The sequence below is a fragment of the Enhydra lutris genome, unplaced genomic scaffold (genome assembly GCF_002288905.1).
Source record: "Enhydra lutris kenyoni isolate GAN:26980312 unplaced genomic scaffold, ASM228890v2 scaffoldscaffold39, whole genome shotgun sequence".
Classification (NCBI taxonomy): Eukaryota; Metazoa; Chordata; class Mammalia; order Carnivora; family Mustelidae; genus Enhydra; species Enhydra lutris.
Genome location: NW_019154123.1, coordinates 30,220,219 through 30,244,974, shown reverse-complemented (window position 1 = coordinate 30,244,974; position 24,756 = coordinate 30,220,219). Strand labels below are relative to the sequence as shown.

The window sequence follows — 24,756 nt, the reverse complement described above, 5'->3', positions numbered from 1 at the left end:
GGGACTTGACCCTCTTTAGACAGAGCAATCTGGCGTTCGGTACTGTTCTTGTCCCCCACACATGTACACACAAGTGTACACAAGACACAGACTTTGTTCCAAAGCCAGAAACAGCCTCTTCTAAAATTTCTACAAAGCTTCTTTCTCCAGATCGATGGCATTGCAAGGGAGCACAGAGGGAAAAATGACTAGACATTCTTTCATCACAAAGCTGGACTTCAATCTTTTCTTCTATCCCGGGGTGGGGGAGGAAGGAAAGGAGAGGAGAGGAGAGGAGAGGAGAGGAGAGGAAAAGAAAGGAGAGGAAAAAGGAGAGGAGAAAGGCACAGGAAGTTTCAACAACGGGGGAAAGTCAGATGCTGGCTACTCTAGAAAGGGAAAAGGCCACTCCCAAAACCCCTGCTCCTTCAGGGCCACAGCCCCCACCGCAGACCACAGGGACATTCACCCTTCCTCAGCATCTGCTCAGTCTGCCCTTGGTGGCTCTGCAGGAGCGGGCTGCCTCATGCTGAGTGGGCGAGTGAGCGAGCGAATGAACCCATGGATCCTGTCTCTGTGCAGCGTGCCTCTCTTGTGGAGATGTCCAGAAGCCCACACGGTCCAAACACATGGCCTCCCTCTAGGGTCATGGGTCACACTGAAAGCTCTGGCATCATCCGTCGGGTGCCCTGACTAACCCAGCCCTGCACATTTGAGGAAAGGTGAAAATAATCCGAAGTCTCCCTCCCCGTGAGCTCACCCGCCTTATCTGTCTCTGTCTTATCTGTATTTGTTCTGCTGTTACTGGATTTACTTTCAAGCCCCAGTGTTTTCTGGCCCTGAGCACCCAGGTGGAGCACAGGGTGGGCGGCAAGAGTCTTGTCTCCTCTATCAACTGGGAATGCTGGATAATGAGCCTGGTCCTGCAGACCTCCCTGGTAGGAGTCCCGGCCAAGGCACTGCGGCAGTTAACAGCAGGGTTTCTGGGCCAGACAGAGCTGGTGCCGAACCCCTCGTCTGCTCCCTCTTATTTTTATCATTATTATTATCATTACTATTATTAAGAATGCTTTCTTGGGCAAGCTACTTAAACTCACTGAGTTCCAGTCCCCTCTTCTGGAAAACAAGAATAACAAAGATAGGGGCACCTGGGTGGCTCAGTCAGTTAAGCATCTGCCTTCGGCTCAGGTCATGATCTCAGGGTCCTGGGATGGAGCCCTGCGTGGGCCTCTCTGCTCAGTGGGGAGTCTGATTCTCCCTCTCCCTCCACCCCTCCCCCACTAGCTTTCTCTCCTGTTTTCTCTCTCTCTCTCTCTCTCTAATAAAAAATAAAAACTCAAAAAAAAAAAAATAACAAAGGTACCTGCCTCAGGGCTATTGGGAGGATTACACGGAGCTTGTAAAGTACAGAGCACGCAGCGTCCGGCACGCGACTCGACTCGCGTGTCCTCGGGGTCAGCGATCACAACCATCATCCTGACTGATGGCGTGCAGGCATGGAGTGAACTAAGTGTTGTGGGGATGGCCCCTGCTCCCCTGCCTCCCCAACGCTGCGAGAAGTAGGTATTCACCATGGTTGGTATGTGCATGGTTGGTATGGACCTACAGCCACCCTCTGAGAGTTACAACATCATAAAGCACCACTGGAGAGATAAACACATCACCTTAACCACACAGAAGGGCTCCCAGGCCTCCATGGTAGGAGCTGGGATGCCATTCACTCCGGGGTATGAGGGGACAAGCAGAAGCCATCAAGACAGACACAGACAAGGTGGGGCAGCTGAGGGCACGGATCCCACAGCTGTTGCACTATCTCCCGCTCATCTACTGAACCATCTGTATTGGGAGTTTTCCAATACGTTTGATCTGTTAGCATATGTATCTAGTGAAATTCTAAGTTATTTCTTTACAGGACGCAGTCGCTTTGTCATTTGTGGTGTGTGTGTGCTTTTGGGAGTGAAGCTGAAGGACTGTGCCATGGGCTGGGCTGGGGCAAGGGAGCTTCAAAAATTATATTCCTTTTAACATAGGCAAAAGCCTTCCTTGCCATTTGCTTAATTTAAAAGTGTGACCCTAACCCCTTTATACTCAGATAGTTTCAAAAAATCAATGTCTAGAAAGATAGAGGTAATAGAATGGGGGAAGGACAAGGACCACAAATCACAGAATGGCCCAAACCTACCACCAAGACAAATTTCCCAATTTTTCAAGGTCAGTGTCCAGTCCTTACGTCAACTTTGACTGCCTTTGTTTCCACAGAGCAAATACTGCTCCTGGGTCACGCCAGCCCCTCCCTGACCCATTGACTTAACTGTCTTTTCCTCTTCACTGAACACACTTAGCCATCAGGCTCATTCTCCCTACCTCCCCACCCCCTCGCCCCGCCCAGCCTTAGATTTCTGCCAAGACTGTTAGATCCAGGCTGCCAAGCCATGTGCTGTGGGTGTCCTACAAATTCTGAGACTGGAACCAGGAAATAAACAATACTGAATGACATGGGGATACATAGACCCCAAATGGTGCTCAGTCTGGTGCAGAACTCCTCACTCAAAACCCAGCCCTCAATGACCCGCTGTATTTTGGGAATCAAGGAACAGAGAAATGTGAGTGCAGCTCAGGCCCTAGTCCCAAAAAAACTCATGCCCAGCCTGTTGGGGAGACAAGCCCCTACAGCTCACCAGAGGACACAGCCAACAATGGAAGTTGTGTAAGAGAGGTCTATGTTCTGGCATTCACAGGAAGGAGCCATTAATCTCGTGTGTGTGTTGGCGGGATGAACCGTCACCCAGCAGGTGACATCTGGGTAGGCTTCTGATACATGGGCCAGGAAGAACCCCAAGGAGAAAGGCCCAGAGGCCTGGGTACAGGGAACAGTCCATGGCCAGGGTGGACATTGAGGTAATAAGGGTGGAGGTCGAGTCCCATGAGGCTGGGGTAGCCGTGAAAGGTCTATAACCTCACACTGAGGAATCTGGACTGTATCCACAGATCAGTGGCTCTGAGTCTTTTGGATTTTGGGGTCCACAACGAGTTCAAGTTTAGGGGATTTACCCAGGATGGCTAACTGAACTATTTGGCCAGATAAGGCCATTAAAAAAAACCCAAACCCAAAACTCAACACAACTACCACTTGCATTATCATCATCTTATAAAAGGGCACTTTAACTACCAGATCGCAGACAAACGCCAGAGGAAGGACAGTCCTCCTTTCCCCAACCAAGACCTACCAAAGATGGCGGCCACTCTCCCGTTGCCATCACATGCCCACAACACTGCCCTTGTTCTCATTTTCCGTAGGCAAAGGGAAAACTTCCTCCTAGTTGGGAACCACAGCTGGGAACCACAGCTGGGGGCCCGACAGTGACCGAACAGCCGGACCCGAGAGTTACAGCCACTTCTGGCATCCAAAATATGACCTGTGTTTTGTTCAGAGATCCAAAGACTCAAAATGAGGCAAAGTTTGCCAAAGTGCCGGGCACGGTGCCCAGCAAGGGGCTCCTGTATGCGACCCTGATAGCGCCATGCGGGTAGCGGGTGCTCCTGTCGGGGAAGAGATGCTCCATGGTCAAACGAGTTCGGGGAACACTCAGACTCTGAAAGTCAATCGATTACTGGTGCGTTTTAAGACTGGAACATGCGGATGACTCTAAGACAGCACTGCAACACGCCCTGAGGCCCTAACTCATCTGACGTGGGAAGCTCTCAGTCCCACCCGGCGTGCGCGCCTCCGGGGGCGAGAGCGCCATGCGTGCTCACTCACCGTCCATTGGGCGTGCGCGCCCCTGGCGGCGGGAGCGCCCTGCGTGCTCGTTCACCGCCCAGCCAGTTTGAGCTTAGCGTGGGCAGCCTCGAGAACAGCGGTGCAAGCCCCGTGGAGGCACCCGCAAGTGGCAGTGGGGGACAGCCATGCACCTGGCGGGTGGCAGCGTGTACCTCGAGGTCCGAGTTGATGGAGGAGACCTCGCAGGAGCTGCTGGAAGACACGCGGGCCCGGATGACCTGAACGGGAGGGTACGAGGGGGGCTCCTCTAGGGTGGCGTCTCCAGGGCTCATCTGTCCATCGCCGGGCAGCCTGGTGGTGCTGCAGCTTGCCTGCAAGTTGTATGGGGAAGGGCAGGCAGGGAGGCTTAGCTTGCTTTATTTTTGAATTGTCAAAGCATTCCAGTACTCTAGTATTCAAAGGGGACAAGGGGCGCCTGGGTGGCTCCAAGGGTTAAGCGGCTGCCTTCAGCTCAGGTCATGATCTCAAGGTCCTGGGGGTTGAGCCCCGCATGGGGCTTCCTGCCCTGCGGGGAATCTACGTCTTCATCTGCCCCTCCCCCAACTCATGCACTCGCGCTCTCACTCAGATAAATAAAATCTTTTTAAAAAAGGTACAGAAGGGTGTAGAATGCAAGGTCGGCCCCCACCTGCATGCGGAGCCACCCAATTCTCCCCAGGAGCAGCCAGGCTCGGGTTCCTGATCTCTCCATATCCAAGCAAATGCAGATACACAGCTCCCTAGCTCATGCAAGGTGGCAACCCATCTACACTCTCCTAGGCACCATGAGTTGTCACTTCACGATATGTCAGGGGGATCGTTCTACAGCAGTGGCTTTGTTGCTCTTTCTGTTCCTTTCGTGGCATCCTGTAGGTGTTCCCAAACTGCAAAACCGTCCTCTACTGACTGGACTTTGAGGGCATTTCCTATCTCTGGCTTTTACAACATTGGCTGCAGGAAATTCTATTGTACATCCAAGGTTTCAGGGTACTTAAAGGATACATTCCTAGAAGCAGAATTGTTGGATCAGAGAGTATGAGCTTTTGTGATTTGGAGAGCTACTGCCAAAACGCACTGCATGGCCTCATACCCACCAGCAGCTCTGGAGGGTAAAGTGAGGAAGAAACTTGCAAGATTTCTGTCTGTCCATCCGTCCGTCTGTCCATCCATCCATCCATCCATCTCAGGAGAGAGTTTCCCTCCACAGGGCTCCGGGGACTCTGCTGGAGACCTCCAAAGCCCTGCTGGCCGGGATTTCAGAACCAGGTGGGATTTGGATCGTTCCATTGACATACCACAGGGGAACAGCCTGCCTTCTAGAACCACTTCTTCCACAGTGAACCACACACCTTGGCAAGAAACGCATCCTCCTGGAGCCTCAGTTTCCTCATCCAGCAAAGGGGGTAGTATTCCCTGCCTTGTCTCCTTTGAAGGGGGCGCGGTCTGCAGGGCTAAGATGTGAATGTCCCGGACACGTGAAATTGGCTACTCATACTGGGCCCCAAATCACACAGGGCTCCAGCCCCGGGTGGGTCACAGGCATGATTTTATGTGAGAGTTGGCTAGACAGGTGCCCCAGGCAACAACAATGTTAGAGTCTGTAAATTCCTCAGGGCCCGATGACACCTGAACTGGGTTTTCAAATATTCCAAGTCATTGATCCCCATGACCCCACAGCATTCAGCCCCTGAGCTCACCCTAAACTTGGATGCATCTCCTGGGAAACCTCTCCCTGGGCCCAGTGCCAAGGAGGGACTGCTGGGAAGATAAGTGAGCATCCCTGTGGGCCTTGTCTACTCCCAGACAGCTGTGCAGACAGGACACACAGCGATGCCCATGGCAACAAGGGACCTAGTTAGTTCATCACAACCTTGTCCCCCAGGACATTGTCATGAAAAAAAGAAAAAAATTGGCTAACTGAGCAGGGCATGAAATGAGCACAGAGAACATGTTCTCCTTAAAAAAGCTCGGGTCTGGGGTGCCTGGGTGGCTCAGTGGGTTAAGCCTCTGCCTTCGGCTCAGGTCATGATCTCAGGGTCCTAGGATCGAGCCCCGCATCAGGCTCCTTGCAAGCTCAGGGAGCCTGCTTACCCCCCTCTCTCTGCCTGCCTCTCTGCCCCCTCTCTCTCTGCCTACTTGTGAACTCTCTCTGTCAAATAAATAAAATCTTTAAAAATAAATAAATAAATAAAAATAAAAAAGCTCAGGTCCCAGGCTCAGGCAGGCTTAAAAGCCATTCCTATGCTTTCTATGCTTTCCTAAGTATGAGATCTTGGGCAAGTTACTTAACCCTCCCTGTGCCTCAATTTAAAATCATAATACAACAGTTAATTATTCAATAATAATAATAGTTATGAGAATTTGCATTAATAATAATTTGAAAGCCAACCATTGGGGTGCCTGGATGGCTCAGTAGGTTAAACAGCTCAGGTCATGATCCCAGGATCCTGGGACTGAGCCCTACATTGGGCTCCTTGCTCAGCGGGGAGTCTGCTTCTTCCTCTCCCTCTGTCTGCTGCTCCGCCTGCTTGTATGCTCTCTCTTTCTCAGTGTTGAATAAATAAAATCTTAAAAAAAAAAAAAAAGCCAACCATTTATCAAATGCTTACTTGGTGTCAGACATTATGTCAAGTAAGAGGCAGTGTTGCCTGGGGGTCAAGGGCACAGACAGGTCTGACTCCTGGTTCTGCCATTGACAAACTGTGTGACACTGAGCAAATTGCTTAACCTCTCTGAGCCCTGTCGTCCTTATCTATAAAATGAGGTTAGGGGTCGGCTGTGAGGTTTACATGAGTTCATGTACAGGAAGCACTTAGATCACAGGGATCACTTCTATGGCTGGTTACAAAGCACTTAGTCCAGTAATCTAAGCGCTATGACTAGCATAAGAAGCATCATGGAAGCGATGGCTGTTACTACTGTCTCAAAGACTGGCAAGTAGTTAGCTTTCAATAAACACACTGGGAGTGGTGGCCCTAAAGCCCAGAGAAGCAGCATCCTTCCCCAGACTGGACCTCAGGGCTCAGGCTGGCTGCTGGGAGCCGCCTCAGCGACAGAGGGCAGTGGCCCTCTGGTGGACACAGAAGGAAGAAGCCAAGGGGGTGTATTTGCTCAAAAATGTGCCAGATGCCTCAGTAGAGGAGAATAAAGGAGGGACACACTTTTCTTTCACGGAGTCTGTTCTGCAGCAGGAATCCATTCAAGATTCAGGTGCTGGAAGGGTTAGACCGAATGCAAGCTTTGCACTATTATTTTTCAAAAGTTTGATAATTTAAAAATTTCTAGTGCCAGATGTTCCCAGATGCTGCCAGGTTCCCTGCTCTCTCCCCAGACTTCCCATCCTAAGAAGGGTTTAACAGCCTAGGTGGGCTCTTAACTGTGAAAGCATGCTCTGTATCTCTCTGAACAGTACTGGCATCCCGCAGTTACCTGTGCCCACTTTCCACGGAGACAGAACAAAGAGTAAAACCCATCTTGCAGGCCCAAACTCTTTCTGAGCACCAGCCCATCCCACGGGGGCCACTACTACTGAGCTCCAAGCCTGCTCCAAAACGTCCAAACATCCTTTACCAAGGGCCACATGCAACAGTGGCTGGGCAAACAAGATAGAAGGAGGCAAAGTTTACATCTCAGAAGGAGACAGGCAAAAACAAAAGTAAAAGATAGTGAGAAGTGCTTTGTAGAGCATTTAAAAAGGCAATAAAATAGAGATATATTGGGGCACCTGGGTGGCTCAGTGGGTTAAAGCCTCTGCCTTCAGCTCAGGTCATGATCCCAACGTCCTGGGATCAAGCCCAGCATCGGGCTCACTGCTCAGCAGAGAGCCTGCTTCCCCCTCAAAAAAAAAAAAAAAAAAAAAAAAAAAAAATAGAGATATATGACAGGTGGAGGCTACTTTTGAGTGTGTAGTCAGGGATGGCTTTTGAGAAGGTGACATTTATTATTATTATTATTTTTTAAGATTTCATTTGTTTGAGAGAGGGAGAGAGAGAGTGAGAGCGAGCGCAAGAGCAGGGGGAGGGGCAGAGGGAGAAGCAGACTCCCCGCCCGAGCAGGGAGCTCATGCGGGGCTCAATCCCAGGACATGACTTGAGCCAAAGGTAGACGCTCAACAGACTGAGTCCCCCAGAGAAGGTGATGTTTAAACTGAAGTCTGGAAGACCGGAAGGAGGCACCATATAAAAGCAACCTGGAGGAAGAGCATTCTAGGCACAGGAATGGAGAGAAATCCCAGGCAGCTAGGAGGAGTGAGTGAAGAGGGAAGAGAGTGGGGAGGGAGGGAGCGCTGGGCTCCAGGGTCTTAAATTTTCTTCTGTATCAGATGGGAAGCCAGGGGGTTTGGGACCAGGAAGGAGCACGATGTAATTGCCCCTTCTGACTGCTGACTACAGGTGGAGGCGGTGGGACAAGTCTGACCCTGGAGAAGGGAATGAGGTAGGAGGCTGCTGGCTCTATTTTAAAGGCGGTATTTAGGAGACTCACACATGGAGTGGACATGCAGTGAGGGGGAGAGAGGAGTCTGAGGCTTGACCAACTGCCAGGAAGAGGACGGGGGAGGGAGAGGACATGGCAATCCCAAGTTCTGTTTGGACATGGCAAGTGTGGGATGCCATGTGGTGACACTGTCGGAACTGGGACTGAGGGAGGGGAAGGCGTCAGGACGCACACCGGGGATAGCACAAGAGCTGGCACAGAGAGCTAGTCTGCCCCCCAGCACTGCCTGAGTGACGCCTCTAAAAGGCACATATAACCCTGAGTCTCTGGTCCTGTTGCCTCCTGGACTCTTGCCCCTCAGGATGACAGGCTCCACAGTGGGACAATCTCTCCCTTGCCTCCTCTCCAGTCTTTCACCTGGCCTCCACTGAGGCCTTAGAGAGCTTCTTCCTCCTTTAACATGCTTTCTTGCCTCATTCTGCCCATCCCGCAGCTAAAGTGTCACCTCCTCCAGGAAGCCTTCCACAACTATTTCCCCACCCTTCTCGTCCTTTGGCTGTGGGCCACAGCCATGTACCTGCTGCACCGGCTCGATGGTCAGCTCCAAGTAGCGACTGATGGCTGCCATTGTCCTGAGTGATTTGCAGGGTGGAAGTGTAGTGAGCGGCACCCAATCTGAATTCTTTTAAGGGGAGGTGGGGAGACAAAAACAGAATTCTTAGGAGACATTTTTCCAAAAACAAGGTCCCATTTTGTTCAAAAGAATCCCTAAAATATTTTTTCTGTCCTTTCATGCTACATTTCACTTTCTGCTTCCTAGAAGATGTTATCTTATCTCTTTCCTTTTTTTTTTTTTTTTTTAGGATTTTATTTGTTTGAGAGAGAGAGTGAGGGGGAGAGGGTAAGAAGGAGAAGCAGACTCCCCGCTGAGCAGGGAGCCCAGTGTGGGGCTCCATCCCAGGACCCTGGGATCATGACCTGAGCAGAAGGCAGATGCTTAATTGACTGAGCCACCCAGGCATCCCCTCTTATCTCTTTCTTTGAGGTCCCAGTAGGTCAGTGGTTCCCAAACTTTGTTGCACAGTAGAGTCACCCAAGCATTGTAAAAAAAACAAAACAAAACAAAACAACAAGCTAATGTTTAGCTCTGCCTACCTCCAGCAGACATTTTGATCCATTGGTAGGGGTGTGACCTGGTGTTTCAAAGCCCCCCAGATGATTCTAAAGCATGGCAAAGTCTGGGAATCACTGCAGTAGGCACTAAATAAATACTTTTGTAAACCAGTGGTTCCCAGACATTAGTGTGCATCAGAAGCATCCAATGGACGCATTAAGACACCCTCAGCACTTCAAAGTTGGCAGAGCTGGTGGAGCCCTAGAATTGCATCCCCAACGAGTCGGTGGGCAGTTCCGGTCCAGGGACCACATGTTGAGGACCACATGGAAAGAACTACAGAAGAGGGGCGCCTGGTGGCTCAGTCAGTTGAGCATCTGCCTTTGGCTCAGGTCATGATCCTGGGGTCCTGGGATCGAGCCCCACATTAGGTTCCCTGTTCAGTGGGGTATCTCCTTCTCCCTCTGACCCTCCCCCTCCCCCACCATGCTGTCTCTTTCAAATAAATAAATAGAATCTAAAAAATTAAAAAAAAAAACTACAGAAGACATTGCAAAGTCTCTACTTCCTTCCTTCAGAACACCAAGACACACGGGGCTCTCTTTAAGCACATTAGCTCCCTTTGGGGATACAATTTCCTAAGTTTCTAGAATGGAATGAAAATAACCTCCTGTTAGAGCCTTGCTGGGAACATGGAGCTCTGGGCCGAGCACTTACAACAACTCCTCTACCTTGGCCATGCCCCACTACCTTCTGTTCCATGAACTGAATCAGAGTCCCTTGTTAAACCTAGAACGTTCGAAGGAGTGGGCCAGTTTGCTCAGTCTCATTTACGCTCTCTGAGAGAAAAATGAGGATAGTGAGGAGCCCAGGTAATAGGCAAGATTTCTTTCCTCAAGGAATTATCTTAGAAAATAAAATCTTGGGGTGCCTGCGTGGCTCAGTGGGTTAAAGCCTCTGCCTTCAGCTCAGGTCACGATCCCAGAGTCCTTGGGATCGAGCCTCACGTCGGGCTTTCTGCTCAGCAGGGAGCCCACTTCCTCCTCTCTCTCTGCCTGCTTCTCTGCCTACTTGTGATCTCTGTCAAATAAATAAATAAAATCTTGTAAAAAATATATTTAAAAAAAGAAAAGAAAATCTTAAAAAAAAAAAAAGAAATTATCTTAGAAAAGTGGGGGCTGCTTTGTTCCAGTCCTTATAAGCACTGCTGTATCATGAGGTGACTTCTCAGTTATTGGGAACCAAGGACTTTTGACAAAGGTAAACTGTGTCAGTTAGGAGAAGAGAAGCTCTGCCTACTTATAGAGGTCACCTTCTCGAGTCAGTAAAAGGGGACAAACATATGTGCTGGTTTGACGTAATTGTAAATGGCAGACACGACCATAAACAACACCTTGAAAGGCCAGCTGTTAGCGATACCAACTGAAAAAAGACTGTGTTAGTGATGGCGATGATGCACACGTCACGGACGCATGTGAAAGTGGGAATACGTGTTTCTCCAAACTATGAGGGCAAAATCATATTATTTCTAATTTAACCTGTTAATTTACTCATATATATATGGACGTAAATTGCTAAAGAGCATACATGGACATTTGACTATTCCATCTACATTGATAAAAATATATTAAAGTTATTAAATGATCAAAAAAACTTAAAAAAATACGTTGTAATTGGAAAAGCAGAGAATCCTACGGGCACCCTTAGTGTTGGGCAAAAACAGTTCATTTTTTTTCTTTTTTTTGATAAACAGTAGTTTTTTAAAGTGCCCAAGTGTCCTAGTTCGAAGGACATCCAGCCCCCCGTGGGACCAGCAGGTTTCCAGCTGGCAAGACCTTGCCTCCTGGCTTTCTTCCTCTTTCTCTGCGCAGGTCAAGAGGGCTTGGGTGTCCGGGCTCTCTCTGGCTCCCGGGGCAAATCCCAAGGCCCGTCTCATCTTGCTCTTCATCACCCAGGAGAGGAATATGATCTGAGAGGGAGAGTTAAGGTTCAAGGAAGCAGAGCATTTCAGCCGCCCATGTCTGCCTTCACCTCTGCACCCCGAGGGCACCCCCCCTCCATGCCCAGGCTCTCTCCCTCATGGGATGATTCTGCCAGGGTGGGCCCCAGAACAGACATGAGCTCATTTAAGAATGGAACCAGGTCAGGGCGTCTGGGTGGCTCTGTGGGTTAAACCTCTAAGTTCGGCTCAGGTCGTGGTCTCAGGGTCCTGGGATCGAGTCCCGTGTCAGGCTCTCTGCTCAGCGGGGAGCCTGCTTCCCTTCTCTCTCTGCCTGCCTCTCTGCCTACTTGTGATCTCTGTCTGTCAAATAAACAAATAAAATCTTTAAAAAAAAAAAATAAATGGAACCGGGTCTGACTTTCTCTACATATCCCTGGCAAAGACCCAGTAGCCAGCAAGACCCTGCCTCTAGAATTTAGTAAATACTCAGCAAATACTCATTAAACAAAAGCATTTTGAAAACATCTTCCTTGAAGGGCTTGGCTTACAGGGACAGTACACGGAATGGATTGAATAGTGTCTCGCCACCCAAATTCATATCCATCTGGAAATTCAGAAAGTGGCTTTATTTAAAAATAGGGTCTTGGAGGCCCTGGCTGGCTCAGTCGGGGAATGAGCCACTCTTGATCTGGGGTGGCGGCGGGAGGTTGTGAGTTCGAGCCCTGTGCTGGGTGTAGAGATTACTTAAAAATAAAATCTTTTTTTTTTTTTCTTTAAAGGGTCTTTGCTGATATAGTTAAGATAAGGTCATAGTGGGTTAGGATGGACCCTTTATCCCATGACTAAAGTCCTTGTAAGAGCAGAGGACACACAGAGATAAACGAAGGGAAGAGGTTTTGTGAAGACTGAGGCAGGAGATAAAATTATGCTACCAGAGCCAAGAAGCATCAGGGGCTATCAGAAACTGGAAGAGGAAGGGAAGGTTCTCCCCCAGAGCCTCCAGGAGAGTGTGGCCCTGCGTGGACTTCGGACTCGTAGCCCGTGGAACTGTGAGAATACATTTCTTTTGTCTCAAGCCACCAACTTCGGGTAACTGAATATGGCAGCCCTAGAAAACAAATATAGTCCATGAGAAAAATCACCATTTTAAACTATTTCTAAACTATTTATGATGAATCCACACGTTTTCATACACAAATTACCCACTGTCTACCTCTCTATCTGCCCACCGTCTGTGCTTAGCTTGCCCTTGAGGCTCTCACGTCAAGGTCCCTGGAGTGTCCGTGCGTCACGCAACACCCTCTGGGGAACCAGAAGGGTGCTCAGCAGTCACTAACAAAGGGCAGCCCCTGTCAGTGTTTATCTCTGCGTCCCCAGCCCAGGCTCCAGTGCCAAAGACAAGAGAACGGGGATGCTTAGCCCTGCATGGCAGGTCGGCTTGCAAAGCCCATTCCTAGCCTTGTAGAGAAAGGGCAACGATGAGGAAAACAGGTCTCTGGGAGGGTGGGGCCCTGCCCAGGGGAGTAGCAGCAATGAGACTGGTGCATGGGTCTTCTGCTCCCAGGGCCAGGAACCTGCACACTCCCCCTCGCTGCTCCGCGGTGCTCCAGCCAAGAGATCATTCCTTCTCTTACTTGTACATCAAGGAAACAAAATGCAAAATTGCAAATAATTGCAATTGCATCTATCTGCCCCAGGACTCAACCCTAGTCCCTGGCCCCTGGGAGAGAGCTCCATCTAGCAAAAGGTAAAGAGGGCACCACAGGGACAGGGAGGAGATGAGACACGAGCAGTCGAGCCTCCTAGGCCCCAGGTGGATACAGAGAGGTCCAGCGCAGCTCGACCGAGGGATGTCAGGAACCAGGGCGTGGCCCGAAGCAGGTACTCGGGCCGCCGGTCATGGGCCACTATGGCCGAAGCATAGAGGAGGCCAGCCAGGGCCGACAGGAGCCGGGTCCACAGGTGGATGGAGGGAAACGCCTTACCTTGGCACTGGACAGAGAGAGGAGGGAGCTGGGCAGGGGGGAACACTGTCACTCCCCAGCTTCCTCAGAGCTGGGTTCTAAGACCTAGGCTCTTGGCATGGCAGCCCTCTCTCTGCTCATGGCTGGGTCCTAAAGGTGCTGCTTTAATTACACTTTTGCTCAAGCTGCTTCCTTTGCCTGGTGAACTCCTATTCATGCCTCAGAACCTGGCTTAAACTCAACTCTGAGAAAACTCTCATACCACCTCCACCCTAACGGGGGTGAGAAACTCCCACTTCCAGGCCCCATGACACATGATGCATCCCAGCAGACAGAGGGCTCCTGAGAGCGTCCTTCCCATTTCAGCATCCCTGACACCCAGCACTGGGGAGGGGCTCATGAATGTCACCTGGGAGAATGGGAGGGAATTAGAAGAATTCTGAATAGCCAGGGACTGACATCTCTTCCTGAGACCGTCAGTGCTGAATCTGGCCAGACGGGAAAGGCCAGGAACATTAGAGATAAGGTCCTGGAAGTTTTGAAGTCAGGGATTATTTTTGGAGAATGAGTAATGACAATATTGATTTAAAAAAAAAAAAAGGCAAATAACCCATATTCAATATTCATATGTTAAATACCCTTTGCAGGTATGAAGTCACTTTAGATATACATTTATATGTGTATCTACAAATGCTACATATTTATAATTATACATAATCACAGGGTATATTTAAATTTATATAAATATAAATAACATATAATTTATTTCACTTATTAAATAACTGAATTTAGAGATATACAGGCTATGATTAGAGAATAATAAAAAAAAAAAAAAAACCCAGAGGAAAAAGCAAGGTTTGGCTGATTTTTCCCATTTTTATTTTAACTCTGGAAGAGACTGCTTGGGAATGTTTCGTTTCCCTCTGCATTTATTCAAGTTTGGTTCCCCAGGGCTCCCTGGTTTTTTTTTTGTTTTTGTTTTTGTTTTTTTTTTGGCCATGCCCGGAAGACTGGTTCATAGAGACCGCCAGTGCTCTGGCTGGGGCAGGGGGTCCCTGACCCTCCAGCCGCCCCTGACTCAGCCCAGGAAGCAGCAGTCTGCACTGCTGTGATGAGAACTCCTGGGGGATCCCCCAGCCTGCCCAGCTCCATTTACTGCGGACACTGAGGGCTGGAGAGAGGAGGTGACTTGCAGGGCCAGCGCTGGGACCTGCCTTCTGCCCCTTGACCTTGCACCTGCTGCTGTTTAGGGTGACACCAAGCCGGGTGAGCTCTCTGTTGTCACTCACGTGTCCACCCACTCCTGGCTCCCACTGACCTCAAAACTCAGTCTCTCTTCACTGTCAGCACAAGAGCCTGTGGGGCTCTATTTGCTGGCACGCTGGACACACCATGGGTGCTGAGCACCCACTCTAGGTTGGAGTAGGCTTGGTGACTCGGGATGTGGCAGGTTCAGCACCTGTGGGCTTTGTCTGGCTGGTCACAGAGAACCCAGGGGCGCTGTCCAGCCCCGTGGCTGCCTGGCAAATCCGCGCTGGGGGTTGGAAGCAGGTGGGGCATCCTGCAACGGCGACACTCCCAGTGCTGCCGCAGAGGCCATACTGGTCAGGGGGTGTGTCACTTCCGGAAGAATGGGAAACTTCCACCAAAGCCACCCAACCATTCTGTTCCTCAGCGCCCCCACCAGGGGTAAATTAGAAGCAGCTTATAGGGGATCTAGCATTCACAGCCACGCTGGCTAGGCTTCCCAGAACACCTAAACCCTGATGAGTTTCTCCCTCACAAGGGCTTCTTAGCTCTGAGCTCTTCTGCCTGGGACCAGAGACGGTGCCTCCGAGACTGCCCAATCTAATCCCTAATACGACCTAACTCTATCTGCCTGCCAAGGGCTATCAGGCTTGAATGCCTTTAGTGATGGGGAGCCCACTACCTCCTAAAACAGGAATAACGATACTGATCACTTTCTACATTCCAGAAACTATGCGAAGCATCTAAATTATAAATGGGATGCCCCCCCAACCCATAATCTCTTTCCAGTCTTGCTTTTGATTCTTTTCCCCAAGACCACAGAGAACAGCACTGCTCTTTCTGCCCCGAGAAAGCCCTTCTAATTCCTGCTTCCACAAGCTTCCTTTTTCCCAGACCAGATTAGGTCAATCATTAACAAGTGTCTTCTGGCACCTACCACGGGTGGGCTCCAAGCACCTGCAATACAGAGGGAATGAAACAGACCAGACCACTGCCCTCAGGGCGTTCGTGTTCTACTGGGGACCAACAACTTGGTTAATAACTGAAGGAGCTAACTTCAGGCTGTGACAAATGCTGTGAATAAAATGAACAACAGGAAGGACACAGTCATGGGGCTATGTTAGGTGCCTGATGCAGGGGTTGACTTGTTTTCCCCTCTCACAAAAGATGCTCCCAACCTCCAGAACCAGTGAACGTGGCCTTCCAGATGACCATGTTCAGATGAGGCCATTAGGGTGGACCCTTGCTCAGTATGACCATGTCTTTATAATAGGGAAACTGAGGCACAGATACGTACAGAGGGAAGGCCGCATGAGGACACACACAGGGAGAAAGAACGCCGTGTGAACCCTGGAGTTATGGAGCCATCAGCCGAGAAACTTTCCAGAAACTTGGGAAGAGGCCTGAAAAAACTCCTTCCCTAGCACTTCCAGAGGGAGCTCGGGCCTGTGGCACCTTGACACTGGTCTGCAGGCCTCTAGAACCTTGAAGCCTGTTGTCCCAAGTTTGTGACTCTTTCTTACGGTGGCCCCAGGGCACTGATACAGGCAGGCACTGCACCCGTCCCTCTGAAGGTCTTCGAGCCCCATGTCCCAGGGGTTCCCACACTTCCCTCCCCTGATCTGGAGTCGGCATGCCCAGGGGGGTTCCCAGCCAGCCCCCCAGGCTTCTGCTTTCCACAAATGACCAACGAAGCAGCTGCCATCCCCGAATCCTATTCTCCTGGAACTGCTATTAAATGATGTTCTAGGGAAAGTGATTTTTTTTAGAGGCAGTGAGGAGCCCATTACGCTCACCTTTGCCTCCTCCGGGCTTCCCTTTGGTTTGGAGCCACGCTGAGGCAGCCCTGGCATCGCCCTCCGCCCCCAACTCCCACCCCCACCCCCACCTGGCAGTGTGACGTTTTCACCCTCACTCATTGGAGCGGCGTGGGAGCCCTTTCTCCTTCTGAAACCCCAAACATTTGATTCTATCTTTCTCTGAGCGTTAAAATATCCTGCTTTGCATTTCTGTGTCTTTCCACGAGACTGTGAGTTTCCCAAGGGCGAGCACAGCATCTCAAGTCACGGCTGCGTCTCCTCCAGAACCGGCCAACACAGGGCTTCCCTCAGCCTAGATGCCCGGGAAGTTTCTCTGGTGAGATGCTCCCGGAAATCCAGAACCCTGGTGGCTGTGTGATGCTGTCCTCTGAAACCTTCTCATTTTCCTAATAGCATGTCTGTTTACTGAACCCCAGTGCCTTTTCCCTGACAGCCTGCTTTTCTTCACTATGGAGAGAACACAATGGGTTCTCCCGTGAGAGGCCCTAGCAGGCCTCATGAGCTCCTCTGCGTTGGCTGACCAGCCCCTGCACGTGTGGAAATGCACACATACACACACAAAATACACAAGTGACACAAGCCTCCACCCCAGGATCTAGAGCTTGGAAGAGGCTCCCAAGGGCCCTAAGACCTGCCACGGTAACCCACAGTCCCAGCCCCGACCCAGCCTCACGATTCTGGAGAGCGGGGGGATCCGGGAAGCCCAGGAGCCGAAGACAGCAATGCCGCCCAGCAGGTAGCCGAGGACTTCAGTATTGTCCTGTGGGAACAGGTGACACACTCAGTGGCCTAAGGAGACAGCCCATACATCCCAGACCCATCCTTTCCCAATTTTAGTGGTTTCCTCCCAATGACGGCAAGCCTGAACCCTACCCCTACCCAGAGCACTTGCTGGGACCACGAGGAGGGAGGGGACACACCCACCCCCATGTCCTCCGGGGCTCAGCCTCACCTGCAGCAGGCTTTCCAGCAGCCTCCGCTGGGACCCTCGGACAGGGCCTGAGGCCTTTGGGGTGGTGGCCCAGAGAGCCCAGCCTGGTCCCAGGCTCAGCGGCAGGGCCAGAGCAAATACACTGGCCCTGAGCCGCTGCCTCCTCGTCCTCTCCTGGGAGCCCCGACCTGCAACAAACAGCAAAATGCCACAGGCTCCTGGGCTCTAGAACTCGACGGAGAGCGACATGTGCAAACCAGCTGTCAGCCCAGCCCTGATGCCAGAATGGGTTCCCAAGTTGTTCTGTGGGCCAGATCCTCCCCACCCTTCAAGGCCCCATGGCTGTGCCTCCTCTTTGGAGAAATCCCTCCTCCCTACCACCCCAGGCCATGCACCCTCACGACTGGTGCTCTTCTCCTTGCTCGGCCCTCTTATAGTGTTCTGTGTTTCACATGTATCTGTGCACAGAGTAGCCTTCGCAAGACTAGAAGCCCTGAGGGCAGGGCCCATGCCCCAGCAGCTTCTGGAATCTCCGCAGAGCCTGGCACAGAGCAGAACTGGCCCAACCTTAGGGAAAGCACCACCATGCTTGTGCTGGGACCCAAAACTGAGCAAAAAAGGAGCACGGTCTTGGAAGTCTCCTTGAAATATAAGACAGATAGTCCTCCGAAAATTCTTTTTTTTTTTAGATTTTATTTATTTATTTGTCAGAGAGAGGAGAGAGTCCAAGCAGGGAGAGTGGCAAACAGAGGGAGAAGCAGACTCCCCACCGAGCAAGGAGCCCAATGTAGGACATGATCCCAGGACGCTGGGATCTTGACCTGAGCTGAAGGCAGACACTTGACTGACTGAGCCACCCAGGCACCCCAGTTCTCTGAAGATTCTAGTAAGAACATGTCCCTTCTGGGCAGTGCTGAGCAGCTGGAGACATCTTACCTCACCCCACTGAGGCAAGCACTCCCTTTCTGGACACAGGTCTGGGCACCCTGCTGCCCCTTCTCAGGAAGGCCCAAACCCACAGAGTCAGGGTGACCCATCCCCGCTCAGTGACTTGCAGTCCCCCCTCGGCCGAGGTGGCCCACGCCCACTCCTGGCATCCATTTCCGGAAGTTACGGGGCTTTGTTTGGCCATCCTGGACTTGCACCGTGAGATAGCGCTGTACCTCCCCTCAGCCTTGTCCCATCCCACCTCCTGGCCTTTGCTCATACGATCCTTTTCACCTGGATTATCTTTCCCTGCGGCCCCGTTCCACGGTCACATCCTTTCCTGACGCCTACGGGCCCCGCCTTCCCTCTGGTTGCGCGTGGCGTGTGCACACCGCCTCACCAGTGGCACGGATGGTTCTATAGGGCCATGCCTCCTCTCTGACTGGGGTCGAGGAGCTCATTCTTTTGTCTGCGCCCAGCAGAGGCCCAGCTCAGGCACGACAAGGAGCACAGGGCCCGCTGATGAGAGAGCGGATGAACACACAGGAGCGAGGCCCACACACTCACCGCGATGAGACTTCCACTGGCAGCCGCAGATGGGGAAAAGGAGGAAGACAAAGTTCACCAAGTCAGCAGCGGCGAGGTAGGCACCTGTGAATACCTGGGAGAAAAGGAGACAGACTCTTGGTGCTCGAACGTTCTCCAGCTTCCGCAGCCCCTCTCATCCTGGGTCTCCTCTCCCACTACTGTGGTGATCCCAACGAAGCCGCCTACTGACCCCAGGAAAGTCTGGTTATCAACTCCACTGAACTGACGAGGAGCGGGGGACAGGGGGTGGCATGTGAGTGACCGATCCCTCGGGCAGAGGCCCACCAGCAGAACCAGCCCTGCCCTTCTCACTCCACGTTCTTCCCAGTGCATGGCCAGTCTCTGCTGTGGGACTTTGGCCCAACCACTGGCCTTCTTTGGGCCTCAGTTTCCTCCTCTGTAAAATAGGGATAGTAACAGTGCCTCCCTCAGTGCTAAGCAGATTACATGAAGCAATACATGGAAAATGCTTAGACCAGCACCGCGAGGAACGGACAAGGCTCCTACCTACCAAGGCACCAGCTACCCTGACAGTGGAGTCACTGGTTCACAGCAGACTCTGCAGGGGTGCCTGGGTGGCTTAGTGGGTTAAGCATCCACCTCTTGATTTTAGCTCAGGTCCTGATCTCAGGGTCATGAGACTGAGCCCCAAGTTGGGCTCCATGCTCAGCTTGGAGCTTCTCTCCCTGCTTGGGATTCTTTCCCCTTTCCCCTCCCTTTGCCCCCACCCCCCACTCATGTGTGCATGTGTGCTCTCTTCTCAAAATAAATAAATAAAATCTCAAAAAAATTAAATAAATAAAAGAGTAGATTATGGAGTTTGACTCTGCTGTTTAGTGGACCTTGTAAAAGTTATTCAACCTCTAAGCCTGAGGATCCATGTGTGTAAAACAGGGATAAGGAGAGAGCCCAGGTCATAAGATAATTTGAGGATTAAATGAGACAAGTCCTCAGTGCCAAGTACACAGTGAAGTATTTACTTATTTATTTATTTATTATTTTTTTAAAAAGATTATTTATTTGTTTATTTGACAGACAGAGATCACAAGTAGGCAGAGAGGCAGGCAGAGAGAGGAAGGGAAGCAGGCTCTCCGCTGAGCAGAGAGCCCGATGCGGGGCTCGATCCCAGAACCCTGGGATCACGACCCGAGCCGCAGGCAGAGGCTTTAACCCACTGAGCCACCCAGGCACCCCTACTTATTTATTTTTAAAAGATTTTACTTAGGGGCTCCTGGGTGGGTCAGTTGGTTAAGCGTCTGCCTTTGGCTCAGGTCATAATCTCTGGGTTCTAGGATCAAGTCCCACATTGGGCTCCCAGCTCAGCAGGGAGTCTGCTTCTGTCTCTCCCCCTGCTTGTGCTTTCTGTCTCTCTCTCTCAAACGAATAAATAAAAATTTTTAAATTTTTTAATTTTTAAATTTTTATTTATTCGTTTGAGAGAGAGAGAGAGCCGGCACACGTGAGTTGGGGGGAGGGGCAGAGGAAGAAGCTGGCTCCCCGCTGAGCAAGGGCTTGATCCCAGGACCCCGAGACCATGAATTGAGCCAAAGGCAGATGCTTAACTGACTGAGCCACTCAGGGGCCCCTCAGAGTGAAGTATTTAATAAACGTCAGCTATTATGACCCGGATGGAGCTGGGCCTCCCTGTATTCCGTCAGCGAATGAGAATGGGCACCAGAAACAAAAGGTTGTTTGTTTGTGACACAGTATTATTCGAAGAAGGGTTAGAACTCTCCCAGTGTGTGTCGCAGCCATGAGGTTGCCTTCCATCATATCCACCTGGGTGGGCACCAGCCTATTGGGATAGGCCCTATTTACACAGATTCGAGGGCTTAGACCTTGGGCAAGCTTGACATTGTTTATCACTTGCCCCAAAGCCTGCGTCACTGCTTGGGAAAAGCATTCAGCCGCCCCTGTTGAGCTGAGGCTCTGAACACAATCACCACAACCATCCCTGTTTACTGAGCATCTGCTCCGTCCCAGCTGCTGTTTGAAGTGACAGGGATAAAGTAGTGAGTACAAACTCTTGCCCCTGGGGAGCTGACCCTCTAGTATGGGTTAGCATACCATAAAGCAGCAAGCACAGGAAGTAAGGAAAGCAGAGGGTGTATTGAGGGTCAACTATGGGAAAAAACAGAGCGGGGTGAAGGGGCTGGGGTCCCTGTGGTGGAGGTAGGGCATGGGTCTGCACGAGGCCTCACCGAGAAGCTGACCCCTAGCAAAGCCTCGAAGGAGTTGAGCAGTGAGCCACGTGGTCATCAGGGCAAGAGCCCCGGACAGGGGCAGAAAGACCAACAGGGCACAGGTCTGAGGCGAAAGCGCCTCTCGACGGTGATGGAACCAGACAGAAGCCACTGTCACCTGTGGGCGTGACGCACCTGGATCGTGAGCTGTCTGGCCAGAATGGCCCCGATGGTGTCACACAGGCTGCTGAGGAGGCAGCAGGCAGCACACAGCACTGACTGGTCTCGTCCGGATTTCTTCACACACCTCAGATAGAGAAGCCTGTAGCGACAGATAGGGGAGTGGATGGGTATGGACAGGACACAGCAGCCAAGAGTGGATTCCCAAAGCAGGTGTCTGAAAAGGGCACTTGTGACTTTGTGTCCCTGTGAAGCACTCTCTCCCCAGGGATTCAGCAGGTATTTTTGAACTTGGTTCACAGATGGGAAAATCAAGGATCAAAGACTGCAGCACGAGCCCATGGCAGGAGCCAGACCTGCCTCTCTAATGAAGAGGAATTCCTTTCCTCCTACAAATCAGGCCAACTCAAGTTCATGACCTACCACTCAGTGCTGACAAACTAACTGTCAGGTTTGATTACTGAAAGGAAACATGCCAGTTATAAAAGTAATTGCCCAAATCAAAAAGGCAACTTGTTCCTTTCAAATTCAAGTGAAATCCTTCAAAGCTGTCTGTCCGTGCAGAGGGGAGGCCTGGCTTCTGTCAGCCCTTGCCTAACTTAAGCATGTTCTTTACACACACACAGAGAACAAAACTTCTTAAAGATGCCATGGCACTTTGGGCTGACTTCTCCCTAGGGGCCCCCACTGCTGTCTTCTCTCCCTTACTCCCCTTTTCCTGCCCTGCCCTGCCCCTTTCCCCCGGAACCAGCACAGAAAGGCACAACAGCCTGGAAGGGGTGAGAGATCTCTCAGAAACACTGGGTTGGATATCAGAAACACTTTGTTCTAGAAGTTTCTGCGCTACATTTTATGGAGAAACTGAGGCACCCCTGCAGCTCTTGTTTCATTTCCTTCAACCACAAGGTGTAACTCACTCCACGTCATCAGGACTGTTTGGCTGGTTCTGAGGGCCTGCCCTGGGGAACAATGGAGGAAGAGAGAAGGCTGCTGGGTGCCCAGTGGTTTCCTGATCTGCCAGCAAAGCCCAAAGCTCGCAGTGAGAACAGAAACCTTCCATTTGGGCTCTGGGCTCCTGACACCAATTCAAAGTCTAAGAGCAAAGACTCTAGAGACCCTCGGACTCCGATGAGAAGCAGTTGATTTCAACCCTCACATTGGAGAGCTGAGAAAAGATGGGTCTATGCTGACTAGGTGAGTTCATGGCGGACCCTCTGGCTTCACAGGTGGAGGCTTTGCTCCCTGCTGTCAGGGGAGGGGGATCCCCGGGGACCCTACCCCAGGCCACACCCAGCTTGGAGGACATACAATCCCTGAAGACAAGACTGGGCTCAGGGAGGATGGTGTCCAGAAAGGAGGCGGGCTGAAAAACCAGAGGGGGCATTTGCGGGGGTCGGGGGGAGGGCAGCGGTTACCTAACCTCTCCCAACCCGAGTTTCCAGGTCAGGAAAATGTCTAATAAAGCACGTAGGCTGCCTCATTAGTGTCCGCTGGACAGTTTAATCCTCACAAGCCTGCCCCTTTCTATAAGGGTCTGGGGGTTCCGTTCTTTCCATTCACTTGCGCAAGTTAGTTAACCTGTCAGAACCTCCAGAACCCTGAGTGCATGGGAGTAATAACAGAATGAAGTGAGTTAATAAATGCCACACTGGGCCCACAGTAAATGTTCTAAGGTTGGTTTGTTTGTTTTGCATTCCAGTGACTGGGTAGGGGCGCTGCCAAATTTCCACAGCAATATCACACGAGGGAGTGGAATGTCCGCGGGGTGCCCAAGCTGAGCGGCTGCCGGCCTCCCTTGGGGTGCTGCTCCTTTCTCCTCTGCCAGGAAATACTTGGGTAGCACCAGCTGGGGACAGGGTGGCCCGAGACCTGGAGGCCATCCTGGGCCAGACTTCAGCCAGCTTAGGACCCAGGTTACGGTGACCACCTGGCCAACGGGCTCCAGATGCTGGACAGGGCAAAGGCTGTGGTTAGAGTCAGATCCTCGCCCGTCCCCCTTGCAGATCAGAGGGCCTGGGGCAAAGGGAGGCCAGAAACGCCGAGAGCCTCGTCCTAGGTCCTTGCCTCTGCCAAAGGCAGGTGGCAGGGCGGGAGCAGTAATAAGGATGTTTAATGAGCGCTAATGATACTAAGAGCTTTACTGGGACTAACTCATCTAATCCTGCCATCCGACCCATGAGTTATCAACCCCATCTACGTGAGGAAATCGAGGCTCGGACAGCTTGCCCAGCTCACACCGCCAGTCGGCGAGGAGACGCTGACAATAGAACCCCCGACTCTCGGCTGCCGCCCCGGGCCCCACGCACTGCACAACCCAGCCTCCTCCCGCTGGCCCCGCGCCAGCCTCTCCGTGCGCGGAATCCGGAAAGAAGTCCTGTCCGACTCCAGTCCGCCCCCGAAGGCTCCTTTCGATCGCGGAGCTGCGCTGCCTCCTGCCTCCTCCCTCTCTGCCCCCTTCCCTCCAGGTTTCCAGGAGGGAGCTGGTGGGGGAGGGGGAGGTTAGCGCCCCGCGCCCCCCGCGACCGACCCAGCCCCCACCCCCGCGCCGCCCGGTCCCGTCCCTGTTACAGCGTGTGGGCGGCGATCCAGCAGGAGGAGGAGCAGATCCACAGGCCGAAGGAGATGCAGACGCGGTGGCGGGCGAAGCAGCGGTCCAGGTAGTCCCAGTCCCAGAGCGCGGACGCGGGCGCGGGGCTGACCACCTCCCCCATGGCTCTCCCGCTCCGCCCGGCCCGGGCCCCGGCCTCCCGCGCGGCCGCCCTGCGCCCCCTTCCTCCGGCACGGTGCCCCCTGCGGCGGCGGCCCCGGCTGAGCGCACGGCCGCGGCCCGGAGATGGGCGCTGGCGGCGGCGGCGGCTCGAGGGAAAAGTTTCCGGGACCGCGCGGCTCCCCACCCCGCGCGCTATTGTCGGGGGTCGGCGGGCCGGAGGCCGCCCCCCAGCGGCGGGAGCCGGCAGCAGCCTCCGCACAAAGGCTGCGGCCCCCGGCGCCCGACAGCCGCGCCCGGACGGACCCCTCGCGGTCACCCCCCGCCCCCCGCCCCGGCGGCCAGAGCCGAGGGGGTCACGGTAAGGCACTCTGTCCGCTCACTAATGCACTCCATTTTCTGAGCCGAACAATACACCTTATTTTGCGCCTGGTGCCGCGCTTGGGTGCTGCGGCTCCCGGCGGGAGCGGCAGGTCTGATCCTAGGGTATAATGGACCGGGGGTGGTGGGGGGCCAGGCAGAGAGACATAACGCACTCCTACCCCGCAGTCCCCAAGCCAGACTTCCAGAAAGTCACCCTGGAAGGTGCCCCAGCGAGCCGAGGAGGGCGGTGGTCTTGGCCATCCTGCTGTCCCCTCCAGCCACATTGCCACACAATCAATGCTGGTACACACAGAGCTGTACTTGAAAACAAGCTATTATCATCTTAAAATTTCCTCTTTGATTTTAGTAAATTTGCTTAAACAAGGAGGTGACCCTATCATTTAGTTTTTTTTCGTGTTTTTTTTTTTGTTTGTTTTTGTTTTTGTTTTTTTAAATAGCAGCCTTACGGACATCTCATTCATATACCACAAAATTCACCCTGTTAAAGTTTACAATTCAGTGGTTGTTAGAGTGTCCACAGGGTTGTGCAACCACCACCACTATCTCACTTTACAACATTTTCATCACTTGCCAAGAAGCCAGTACTCTTAGAAAT

General features: G+C 52.1%; 1 protein-coding gene across 3 annotated transcripts in view; it reads right to left on the bottom strand.

The window, feature by feature from the left end:
* LOC111155073 (transmembrane protein 44) overlaps positions 1-23,781 on the bottom strand; it is a 33,093-nt gene extending 9,312 nt beyond the window's left edge. For all 3 annotated transcript variants that reach the window (XM_022515108.1, XM_022515109.1, XM_022515110.1), the window contains exons 1-9: positions 23,639-23,781; positions 21,086-21,212; positions 18,687-18,780; positions 17,214-17,380; positions 16,935-17,021; positions 13,051-13,221; positions 11,128-11,256; positions 8,751-8,855; positions 3,913-4,071 (exon numbers count right to left, since the gene is read on the bottom strand). In XM_022515108.1, coding sequence (XP_022370816.1) covers positions 3,913-4,071; positions 8,751-8,855; positions 11,128-11,256; positions 13,051-13,221; positions 16,935-17,021; positions 17,214-17,380; positions 18,687-18,780; positions 21,086-21,212; positions 23,639-23,781 — 1,182 coding nt within the window. The remainder of the gene's footprint in view (positions 1-3,912; positions 4,072-8,750; positions 8,856-11,127; positions 11,257-13,050; positions 13,222-16,934; positions 17,022-17,213; positions 17,381-18,686; positions 18,781-21,085; positions 21,213-23,638) is intronic.
* Between the last annotated feature and the right edge of the window lie 975 nt (positions 23,782-24,756).